At 39.9% G+C, this 12,666-nt stretch overlaps 1 protein-coding gene across 9 annotated transcripts in view; it reads right to left on the reverse strand.

Moving 5' to 3' along the window:
• Positions 1 to 12,666, reverse strand: part of PLCL2 (phospholipase C like 2) — a 216,895-nt gene that overhangs the window by 11,743 nt on the left and 192,486 nt on the right. For 6 of the 9 annotated variants that reach the window (XM_061587406.1, XM_061587409.1, XM_061587411.1 and 3 more), the window contains exons 6-7: positions 8,197 to 8,306; positions 1,267 to 2,308 (exon numbers count right to left, since the gene is read on the reverse strand). In XM_061587406.1, the coding sequence (XP_061443390.1) occupies positions 2,129 to 2,308; positions 8,197 to 8,306 (290 nt within the window). In that variant the 3' untranslated portion in view covers positions 1,267 to 2,128. Of the gene's footprint in view, positions 1 to 1,266; positions 2,309 to 3,727; positions 3,789 to 8,196; positions 8,307 to 12,666 lie in introns of those variants that run through there. The other 3 variants (XM_061587414.1, XM_061587412.1, XM_061587413.1) reach the window with 2 other exon arrangements.

The raw sequence follows: 12,666 nt of genomic DNA on the forward strand, positions 1-12,666 counted from the left end.
ATAGCTGGTACTGAAATGAAGCAGCTAGGATGTTAAATTTTTGTGAAGAGATGGGGGAAAGGGAGGGACTAGAACAAATTACACATGGAGTATTGCAATACTTGAAGGAGAACAAGAATGCCCTAACCAGCTGAATGGATGTTGAGGTGCTTGACGACAACTGGAGGATGGCAACATATGATGATGACTTGAGATAACAAGGCTGTTGGTCTGCTGAGCAAAAAGGTTTTATCCATCCCAGCATTCAGTTGGGATAACCCTTCAGTTCCACAATGCTGTATTTGTTTCATCCACTTGAAAGATGCTGCTAGTTTATATACGTGCTTTGCTTTGGTAAAACATTTGGCATTTGACTGACACAACTGTACCCCATCTGCCTTCCTCACAGAGGTGGCAACCACATGTCAAAGAAGCCATTCCCAGCACCTGCCCCATGCACTAGCACAAGAGAAGTAGGACTGCTCCTACTGGTTTGTTTGTTTTATTGGTTGCACGTCTTCTCTGGCCAAACTCAGACTGTACCCTGACTGCCATCCATTCAGCAGAGTATCATCATAGACAGGGTGTTAAAGACATCTCTGTGATGACATCAAGGATGAGGAACTGATTGTGCGGGCACAGACTTCGGTATAATGTTATCTGCTATGTGCAGCCTTTCGCTGTAGAACAGCCTCCAGTATTCTCCCAGACTGATCCTCTCTTCATACTATAGTCTTGGTTTGAATTATTAATGTTTTGTACTCCAACACTTCAGTTATTTATACTTAAAACTGCAATTATCTTTGAGTAAGGTATTTCAACAATGTGGCTTAACTATAAAGAGATAACTAAATGGTGCATATATTTATTGAAAAAGCTGTGCTAGAACGGAATGGCAGTTTTGAGGAGCACAGAACTCTGGACATTTTAGATCCAGTTTGTCTTCTCATATCAGCATGGCAAACACCCACTTGATAATCCAGTCTCTAACAAAATCAGGGTTATAGTTGGCAATATTACTCAACAAAAAGACAATTTAAATATCTGAAAACTCATTTCATTTGTTTCAAATTTATTGCACCTTGTGATGTCATACCCACTCTATTATTTTTAGCAGAAACATTAGGAGGCAGATCTTGGTTTGTGTATTCAGCTACAGTGAGTGTGAAATTTTAAAAACCAATCTATGTTAAAGTCAAGTAATGAGAGTATTGATGAATCTAGAAGTTTAAAAAAATATTTAAAAACCTGAAACACAACAAAAATTAAACTTCAGTTTAGGTCAATAACATGGGGATTGTATCATAAAACATTTTAATGTGAATACTTCTTCACTTCCACAAAATGATAAAACTATTTACAATAATTTGTTTGCAGTTTGGTCACTTTTACATTAGCTGCAGATGTTCTTAGGTGGAAATAGGTATGCACCTTACTCAGGCATTTAATGGCTGACTGATTGCACATGTTCCTTCTATGCAATGGCTCTCCTACAGTGCACTGTGCCAGGAGTAAGCACTTTGTATTTACATTCCCCTTTTTATTTATGGCTCAACAACAACAACAAATAAACCCAAACATCAGTAGCACTTTCAAACCAGAACACTGCCAAGTATCTTAATCACACAATTCTGTTTAATGTGTGCATTTGCTTACATTTTCGCCCTGATTTTTAAGTCAGATGTGCAATGGGCCTAATACAACAAACTATGATAGAACTGCACCACTCCCAAATGAAGGAAATTGCACTGCACACCTAGATTTTCCCCAAAAATCAAGGCACTTTTCTGAGCAATAACAAAAGCTCCTTCCATTCCATTATAGCATATTTCCAGTCAGGAAAGCCAGTTTGCTTCTCTATCAAATGACAATGATATTTTTTCTGCACAAGGTTATTGAATGATGACATCTTTTACACATATACAGAGTGTTTTAACCAGCAATATTATTTCCATGTTAGAAACAATTCAATTGTCTTTGCACACAGAATTGCTACGTACATTCACAGTTTTCATGGATTGTAATTAGCTTCTCCAGTTGTGCTTTTAAAATTCCAGGATTTCCTTCCACTAGTAAGTGCAAAGCAAAATGTCTTGTGCAGTTACAATGGTTGCAGAGTTATAAACTCCAAAATAATGAGAATGTTCTTTCATTCTCCATTTTCTTCACCCGCCTTTTCAGGTATAGCTTCCAGGCTTCGACGGGGCTTTGACACCTCAGTCGTTTCAGATCCTGGCTTATTCAGTCCACATGAAAGAGTGGCATAGTGGATTTGTTTTAGGTTCTCCAATGCTTCGTTTTTAGCATATTTGAGAAGATCAGCCTGACCCTGTTAAGAACAAAACCAGTCATAACTATCAATAATGAAACCATTTTCCAGTCTTGAATAATTGTACATCAGTTTAGTTCATGAAGATGAAAACCAGATTACTTTGAGAGAAGAGACACACAGATACAGTGCTGGATTTCTCTGTATTCAACTGGTTGAATAAATTAAAAAGGCAGGAATCTTTCCCACCAAACAACTCGTCAGACGACTTTTGCCAGAGTTTTAGTGTTTTGGATGGAATCCAAGAACCATCAGGAGTTTATTATTGTTTCTGATCCAGCAACTACATTGCCTACATACTGAACCTCCTTGTAATCTTCAGTGAGGAAATACAAACTCTGTGCACACAGTGAGGAATCCCCAAGTGCTCAGGGACAGTTCCCTTTCAAAAAAAGAGAACTGCATTCATGCAAAAAAGACAAATAATTGGGTGTTAGAAGATATTAAACCAGAACTATCACTAGAGGCTAAAATGATGAAACTGAGGTTATCATACTTTGGACACATAATGAGAAGACATGATTCACTAGAAAATACAATAATGCTGGGAAAAACAGAAGGAAGTAGAAAAAGAGGACGGCCAAACAAGAGATGGGTTGATTCCATAAAGGAAGCCACAGACCTGAACTTACAAGATCTGAACAGGGTGGTTCATGACAGATGCTACTGGAGGTCGCTGATTCATAGGGTCACCATAAGTCGTAATCGACTTGAAGGCACATAACAACAACAAATACACAAGCACATATTCACACACTGACTTTAGGCTTTGGCTTATTTTCAGTTTTATTTTCTAGTGTACCACGTGTAGGCAGGATAACTGTTTACTTATTGGAGCTAATGTACCTATAAGAAGTTTTGGCATGGATGGCTTATGGGATAAGTACTGCATTAATGAAAATAAGCATATAGGAAGGGTTGTAGGATATGCTAGTAATATTCACCTCACTGCTAGAGGGGGCAGAAATGTCCTTTTCACTAGCAACTCCTGTGAACTGTTGGTAGGATGGCAAGACATTTCTCCCAAAAGCATAAGAAAAACTGCTTCCAGGACAATTCTCCTGACTTTATCACAGGTACAATGCTTTGCGAAGCAGAAGACCACAAGCCTGGCAGATTCCAGATCTGGAGAATAAGGCAGAAACTGCGCTCCCCTAAGGACTATGCCACTGCTCTTGAAAAAAACAGCATGCTCAATAACATCGTAGTCTAAGAACACACAGAAGCTCTTGCAGAACTAGGAAAGACAATTATTTACGTTTCTACCCAATGTTATATATAATATTTTTATGAATTGAAGAGGACTATTTTTTTTGTCTAAGTCACTTAACTGGAGAATTAAAATAGAGAGACCAGAACCCTGGAAACAAAGGGTTTTTTCTGTAAGGGAGAACAGATATCCATGTGACTCTGACTTCAACAGCATTCTTTAATCTGTCAGACGAAAACTGGTGTCTTTTTTAAAAAATTCCCATAAAACCTGAAACAAGTAAAGTTGATATAAAACATTCCAGTAGAGCCAATGTATCATATGTATGTTATCACAAATGTTTCTATGAACTTCAGCACAACATAGTTTATTTTGACTTTATTTAGTTCACTTTGTCTGATTTGTTTGTTTAAACCCAAGCTACTCACAACTGACTTTTGCTAAAATAAACTGAGTGAATTAAATGTTGGGTATAATCTGCAGAGTGCCTAGAATCCAAGTGAAGCCCCACTGAAACAAAAAGCAAGTCTTCGTGACTGAAGTTTGCTTACTTGTTACTGCTAAATCAAGTTACCTGTAACTGACGGGATTCAGAAGAAAATAGCAACTAACCAGCCATCTTATTTTGAGGTGCGTGGGAGAAGAGACAAAACAGCCCTCCCACCCATTTCAGTTATTTAATTCATATTTGCTAGCATACATTCATAGACAATATTCATCTCAGCCAATATATCAAGCCTACATTCTGATCCAGAAGTACTTGAGAGAAACACAAGTTTGCATACATAAATAGAAGCTTTGGGTTTTATTTCATTAAGTCCTACACAGAGCAGACCCACTGAAATTAATGAACCTATGTTAGTTATGCCTATTAACTTCAATGGGTCTACTCTCTCAGTATGACTAGCATTGGACACCACCCACAAAACTGTTGCACAGCCATCAGTGTGTTGATGCAAACACAGTTCTGTATGTAAAACAAGATTGCCTCTCCCTCTTCACACTACCTGTCTTTTGAGCATCTGGTATCGCTGACACCATTTCCATACAGAAATTGCATTATTTGTATCAGAGTATAGATGTTTAACTTAATTATTTATAGCTGTACATTAAATTGTAAGCTTTTCAAACAGACATCCATTGTTTGCCCACTGGGAACTTTTTTCTTTACAAGCACCAATGAAATGACAGAATTACTATTCATTTCAATAGATCTTATCAATGAGACATTCCTAATGTTTTTGCTGCAAAACATGGTTCAATGTCCCAATGACAATTGTAAAACTATTGCAGAGGAAGGTTAACATGGCATTGCTGAGTCAGTGGCAAAAATGAATTTAAAAGTTGCTTTCCACATCCATTTTAAACCCATATCTATACTGTCACAACATCCAACCCTTCAAAAGCCAACCTTCCTATTAATTATTCTCCTCATTCTGAAATATCCAGAAGACACCAAACTTTTGTGGCATAGATTTTACAATGTTAATACCATTTTCTCCACAAGCAAAAGTCAATACTTCATGATTTTTCTCTGCAAAAATTGCACTAACTTAACTCACTCTCAAGATGCATAGGTACTTCCACTGAGACTCCAAGGTAGTCTTTGCCATATGAAGACCAAAATGTTAAGCAAAATATTCAAGAAGCTTAAAAGCTGCTTATTGCTTCCAGACAACAGTTGTCACTGGATGAGGAGCACTGGATTTTATAGCCCTCAGACAGGTTCCTAGGTTTGTGGAAGTTAATTTTAATGGCAATTAATTTTAATTTTAGAATACTTTTCATGAATGGCATATGTTGATTTCTGAAATATTACTATTAAATGAATTGTATCAGGGTCCTGAGTTTGCTAAAGTTTGTAATTTGGGAGGGCAAACTGCAAGATTTTTTGTCCCGTTAAAAAAACCATTTCACTTTGTCAAGGGCTTGGGCCATGGGCCATCCTGTCACAGGTGCTTGATAAGTGCAGCCTTACATGCTGTAAAAGCAAGAAAACACTGGTTGCATGGATATGATGCGTGGGAGAGAATTAAGATGAGGGTCACAGTTTGTACGTTGAACGTATTTCTACAGTCGATCCTATGACAAACTAGTGAGTGGGAAGAATGAAGCTGAGAGGACATGAGATGGAACTGTATTTTTGAAAAATTGAAAGAAAGCTTTCAAAAGTGTGTGGGAGAGAGAGAATGGCATGAAATTTTATGTCATTAAAATAGCTTCCACAGTTTAATGCAGACATGAGTTACTTAGTGGGCAAATGGAACATTTATCTGTTTGAGGAACAAAGATGGGGGTTGAATTAGGTGATGAAATGCAGACAAGCAGCTGCACTAACTTTGTCACTTCTTCATTTGCTGAGTGGAAAACACTGCAGATAACAAATAGAAAGAACTCTGCATTTTAATTGTATACCTCCGTATGAAAAAAGGCTTTGTTTATTACATGATTTCATATTCAAGCAAATGTAAAGCAAAAATGTTCTGATGGAGTTAAGCATAGAGAAGAAGTGTGAGGCAAGCATATGCAGTTACTAAAAAAGAAAATATGTTAATACTTTCTCTCCTGTGTACATCATTAAGTACCATTGAAAAATTTTGAAAGAATAACAAAGTATTTAATTTTCTCTTTCTAACTGTATTAACATTAATACAGCTGCTTCTTTTCAAAGAAGTAAACAGATTTCTAGTAGCTACACAGAGCATCTTTAGAGTGATAATTATTCCAAGTTTATAGTCAGACAATGGAGGATTCTGCTATCACTAGAATGTTTTTAAAAAGAAAATATCAAAACAAACACACTGATAAAATTGATATTCTTTTAAATAAGGTTTAAAGAAACAAAAATAAAAATACAGCTATCTTTGATCTCTATCATTTCTCCTGCCCAAATCCATGCAACGGGCTAGAACAAGGATGGGGAACCTCTGGCCGGCAGACCAATCTTGGCCCATCAGGTGGTCCAATTTGGCCCACAAGGCCATTTCCTCCACAAAAAACAACACCCAACACATCAGTTAATGGGTGGAAGAGTGGAGTTCAAGTCTGCCTTGGCTATGCACCCTGTTCCCTACAGGGAATAGGTGCTTGGAGCTAAAGCAGCAGGATTTAATCCTCCACTTGTCAGCTGAGGAGCAGGGGGTTAAATAGAACAGATGGGCACAGCTAAAGCAAGCAGCCCTGGTTTGGCAAAGCACTTGTTTCTCCCCTCCCTATAAAGTAATCGTAAGGGGATTAAAAAGCTGCCTTTCAGAAGCATTGCCTGCACATGGGACTTCTGAAAGACAGCTTTTTTTCTCCCCTCCCCATCACTTGATGGGGAGAAACAAGAGCTTTGCCAGCAAAAAACAAGCACTTTTGTTAACCCTATGCTAACACTTCCTCAGCTGGCTGGACAACCCACCTGTCAATCATATCATGTCATAATGACATCATTTGACTGACATCTAGGTTGTCCTGCCCACCTGGCTTGTGGTCCTTATCTGGCCCCTGGAGCCAAAGATTCCCCACCCCTTGGTTAGACCAACTGGTAACCCCTCTCCAAAGATGCATGTTTAAGAGGGTGCATAACAGTATGTTTTAAAATGTCTTGAGGTCACTGAGGTGAAGATATAGCAATCTGAGATTCAGTTATGAAGTTTAATGGTCTCACTATGGGCATAGCATTCTCTTAACATAATTTACTTCATATGGCTATTGAACTCATTTTATTTTTGCCAAGTTCCTTGTATGAAGGGCAGGATCTAAATAAAACAAAAAATGTATATCCCAGCCTCTTCCTATGATCCATTGAGTCCGTATGCCAGTGATTTCCAAGTGGCCCTTTTTTTTTAGCCGCATGCTCCTTTATAGATGTGGGTTTTCCACACAAGGCAGCAGAATGGGTTATGTAGGAGTTATGTTGAGGGGTGACACACACAGATGGGTCTGCATGTGGAAGAAACTTTAGAATCCACCAGCTCAGGAAATGCATTTTCCGGCCCAAAGATTCTTAGTCCACACCTGCAGTTCATCATCTTTGCAGAACAGTGCAACTTCACAAGTGCACCTGACACCTAGAAGCTGGTACTCTGACTATCCCCAATAGGGTCCACTGATTTCACTGCTTTGCACTCATTCCATTCTTGTCATCTCTAGCTAAGATGATCAGGTAATCAGATAATGTGAAAGACCTTTGCCTGAGACCCTGAAGAGCTGTTGCCAGTCAGAGTAGGCTAGGGATAAGGAACCTGTGACCCTCCAGTTGTTGTTGGATTCTGTCCCATCAGCCCCAGCCTGCATGGCCAATGGTCAGGTCTTATGGGAGCTGGTAATCCAGCAACATATGGAGGGGGCCACAGGTTCTCCACCCCAGTTTAAACGCTTCATAATCTGTGCGGCTTTCCCCCCCCCTTTTCCTGCTATTTCTTGCAAAACATGACCAAAACTAGACAAAGTATTCCAGCTGCATCCAACTAATGCTGCAATAAAGAGTGATGCAATTACTGTTCATGTTCAGGATTCATTGTTTCTGTAAATTCAACACAAAGACAGCATTTCAATTTTCAATCATAAAACCATTTAATCAGTAGAACCATTCTTGGCATCAGTCTGATGTTAATTATCATCCTTATGGTAACAACATAAACACGACAGTTTATGGTTAAAAAAGAATTCAACCTTAAGTAAAGAGAAATACCTTTAGGATAGTAATATTCCAGGTAAAGCTTTCCACTGCTTTTTGTAGCTTTCTCTCCTTTAAACCTTCCTTTGCTCCTATACTTTGTATGTTTTCATGGAACTCCATTGCTGGGGGAAGGGGAAAAAAAGCATTTACATTTTTATTTAATTTTAATTTTCCTGCTAGATTATTTTGTTTTTAATGTGTCATAAAAATAGCAGAAATGGAAATTGTATTGTCTTCATAAACAAATATTCATTTGTTTTTAATTTTACAGTGAGGGATCCTAATCTAGCCTGGTGAATGAAAATCACAGCAAAAAACTACTAACCCACCACTGTAAGCCTCAAAACCAGTTAATAAGTGAATATGCCCAGGGACTGAAACAATTTCCTCCCACCTGTTGGAACTGTCATGCCAATAAGCTTGACTGATTATCACTGGATTTAAGAGCATGTAACTCTATGGACTATGAAGTGTTTTAGTGGTGCATGTCATGCTGATGTGAACTGGGCTGAAAAACGAGCACAATTATTTGAATCCAATCAAGAGCCGATACAGATGTTTTCAGGATGTTGGCTGGATTCCGTTTTCCTCTGCATGTGCCCCTTGTTGATTGCTAATACGTGTGCTATTACTATAGAATAAGATCAGAAAAGAAAACTAGCCTGTGTTAGGCTTCTATGGATTAAATATGTTATGGCAAAACTGTTGTATGAACAATAAAATGCCAAGAATGAATATATATCTAACAACATGAAGTTGCCACCTATGTTACTGGCTTTCACTGATCTCTAGGCTACTCACATTGGAAGGAGAAAGAGTAGGTGACCTAAGAAAATGTGAAGAAAATAAAAGGATACTTTATACAAGAAACACTTATCTATATATTAAGGTTATAATATAAATAATGAAAGATTTGCTGCAACACATCTATTTTTTCAATTAATTTGTGTGTGAGCACACAGAAGAACAAGGATCAAAACTTTGTATAATATCAATTTCATGAGGGTCTTTTCAATTTCAGCAACTTTGTGGAATCCCTTCCCCAGGGAGGTACACCTGGTGCTGTCTTTCTCCTTTTTTCCCCCAGTGCCAAGTGAAATGTTTTTCACCAGGTGCAGGAAAGGGCAACCAAAATGATCAAGTGATGGTAGCAACTCCACTATGAGGAAAGCTAACAACATTTAGGGCATTTTAGTTTAGAAAAAAAGGTGAATAGGGGAGCACAACAGAGGTGTATAGAATCATGTAAGTTGTGGAAAAAGGAGAGAGAACAAACTTCCTTCTTCTCACATGATACGAGACTGGGGGTTATCTAATCAAGTTACATGTTGGAAATTTCAGGCCAGGCAAAAAACAACCTTCTTCACACAATGCACAATTAAACTATGGGATTTACTACCACAAGATGTAGTAATCGCCCCCCAACGTGGAGCCTTTAAAAGGGGTTTAGATCAATTTGTGGAGGATAAGGCTATCAATGGAAACTAGTGATGGTGGCTGTGTACTACTTCTAGTATCAGAGTGGTGTTCAATGCATCTGAATACCAGTTGCTGGGAATCATGGGCAGTAAGAGCGCTGTTGTGCTAATGTCCTACTTGTGGGTCTTCCGTGGGCATCTAATATGCCCTGGGGGAGTTCCCAGTAGATAGAGCAGGTGACCCTGCTGAAGCCCTTGTCATGCTGTGGAACAGCGAGGCGTGTTGGGCTCTTGATACGGCATTGTGGAGCCCGGTTTGCACCTTGGTATACCAGTAAGCTAAGGGCAATGAAACAGGCTGGACAACGGCTAGAACGCAAGTGGCGAAAGACTTGCTGTGAGGCTGATCAGGCATGAGTAAAACATCATAACCATGCCTACTGTGTGGCAGTGAGGGCAGAGAAGAAGGCCCACTTTTATGCCTCCATCACATCCTCAAGTAGCCGTCCAGTGGAGCTTTTCCGTATTGTCAGGGGTCTGTTGACATCAACTCCAGGAAATGGGAGTTTTAGACCCTTTGGAGGCCCACTGTGAATTGTTTGCAAGGCACTTTGAGGGTAAAGTTGCTTGCCTCCATAGCAATCTTGATACCCCATCCACATCTACTGTAGTTCCCAATGAGGTGTCCAGGTGCAACGTCTGCTGCAACTTCTTGGGAATGGTTTCAGTTGATGCGGTTGGATGACGTAGACAAGGCACTTGCAATGATGCGGCCAGCAACGTGTCCTCTTGACCCTTGCCCATCTTTGCTTATTAAAGCTTGCCGAGGGGGTTAGACTGAGTGGATCCAGGGTGTGGTCAATGCATCATTGCAGGAGGGAGTGGTTCCAGCCGCCTTGAAAGAGGCAGTGATCTGACCACTCCTGAAAAAGTCCGCCCTGGACCCATTGGTTTGTGACAACTACCAACCGGTTGCAAATACCCCCTTTTTAGGGAAGGTGATTGAGAAGGTTGTGGAGCAGCAATTGCAAGTATTCTTGGATGAAACAGATTATCTTGACCCATTCCAGTCTGGGTTCAGGCCTCGTTATGAGACTGAATCTGCCTTGGTCACCCTGATGGAGAAGGGCAGGGGGAGTGCAACCCTGTTATTCTTACTTGATTTCTCAGCAGCTTTTGATACCATTTACCATGGTATCCTTCTGGACCGACTTGGTGAGATGGGTATTGGAGGCACTGTTTTACAGTGGCTCCGATCCTATCTCCAAGGTCACTCTCAGAGAATAGCATTGGGTGACTGTCTTTCAGCCCCCTGGCAGTTGTGCTGTGGGGTGCTGCAGGGTACCACCTTGTCCCCTATGCTGTTTAAAATCTATATGAAGCCCTTGGGAGCGGTCATCAGGAGATTTGGGGCAAGGTGTCAGCAGTATGCTGACGATACCCAGCTTTATTTCTCCATAACATCTGAATAGGGAGAGGCAGTGCAAGCCCTTGGCCGCTGCCTGGACTCGGTGGTGGGCTGGATGAGGGCCACTAAACTGAGTGTGAATCCTAGCAAGATGGAGGCACCGTGGGTTGGTGGCTCCCAAGTTCGGATAATTGGTTGGTTGCCTGCTTTGGATGGGATCGTACTCCCTCTGAAAGAGCAGGTTCATAGTCCGGGGGTGCTCCTGGATCCATCTTTGTCACTAGAGGTCCAGGTTACCTCAGTGGCTAGGAGTGCTTTTTACCAGCTTTGGCTGGTAAGAAAGCTGCAGCTGTTTCTGGACCGGGATAGCCTAACCACTGTTGTCCATGCACTGGTAACCTCTAGGCTGGATTACTGTAATGCACTGTATGTGGGGCTGCCCTTGAGGTTAGTCCGGAAGCTGCAGCTGGTGCAAAATGCGGCTGCGAGACTGCTCACTGGGGCAGGGTATCGCCAACAAGTCACCCCGCTGCTGAAAGAATTGCACTGGCTGCCCATTTGCTGCCAGGCCAAGTTCAAGATTCTGGTTTTGGTGTACAACAAAGCCCTATACAGCTTGGGACCAGGATATCTGAAAGACCATCTTATCCCTTATATACCCAGTCGATCACTGTGCTCTGCAAGTGAGGGCCTCCTGCAGATACCATCTTATCAGGAGGTCCGTTCTACACTATATATGAAACTGACCTTTAGTGTGGCGGCACCCACCCTGTGGAATTCCCTCCCCTTAAATATTAGGCAGCCACCATCTCTGTTATCTTTTTGGCACCTTTTGAAGACTTTCCTCTTTCAACAAGCCTTTTAAGTTGAGACCTATCCCAGTCTGCGTCTGTGTTGGAATTGCTTTTTAATTTTTTTTTAAAACCTTTTTTTTAAAAACAATATGTTTTTAACCCTTGTTTTTTAAGATGTCTTTAAAGCTTTTTAAAAAAATGTTTTTAAAGTTGTTTTGTTTTAATGTATTTAAAGGTCTGTTTTTATGATGTTTTAAAGTGTTTTTAGTGCTTTTGTTTGCCGCCCTGGGCTTCTGCTGGGAGGAAAGGCGGGATACAAATAAAATAATAAATAAATAAATAAATAAATGTGGTCACTGTGAAAGCAAGATGCTGGACTAGATGGACCTTTGATCTGATCCAGCAGGGTTTTTCTTGTGTTCTTATTTGCTGAAGCCTTTTAGGGGTTTTTTTTCTTGATATTTTACCTAGAATCTTTACCTGCTCTGCTATATATTGTTTTATTGTTTATTTTTACTATTTGTTACTGTTTTTATCATTGTAAACTGATCTGAGAAGCAGCCAATAAATATTAAAGGAATTTCAAGACTCATCCCAAGATATTTTTAACAGACATGACAAAAAACCTTTACACTCTTTCCTTGCATCACCATCTTAACCTATATGTGTCTATTCAGAAGTAAGTTTTATTAAAATCAACAGAATTGCAGCCTAATATAATTGGGGACTACACAAAAATAATCTGGTAAAATTTTCGTTCCCATTTTCTTTTAACATTTCTCATTTATCTCACAGCTCACAAGAAAAGAACATCATGTAACATGTTTCAAGAACTGAGACAATGTTTCATTTATTGTCTTTC

Source organism: Rhineura floridana, chromosome 10, assembly GCF_030035675.1.
Source record: "Rhineura floridana isolate rRhiFlo1 chromosome 10, rRhiFlo1.hap2, whole genome shotgun sequence".
Lineage (NCBI taxonomy): Eukaryota > Metazoa > Chordata > Lepidosauria > Squamata > Rhineuridae > Rhineura > Rhineura floridana.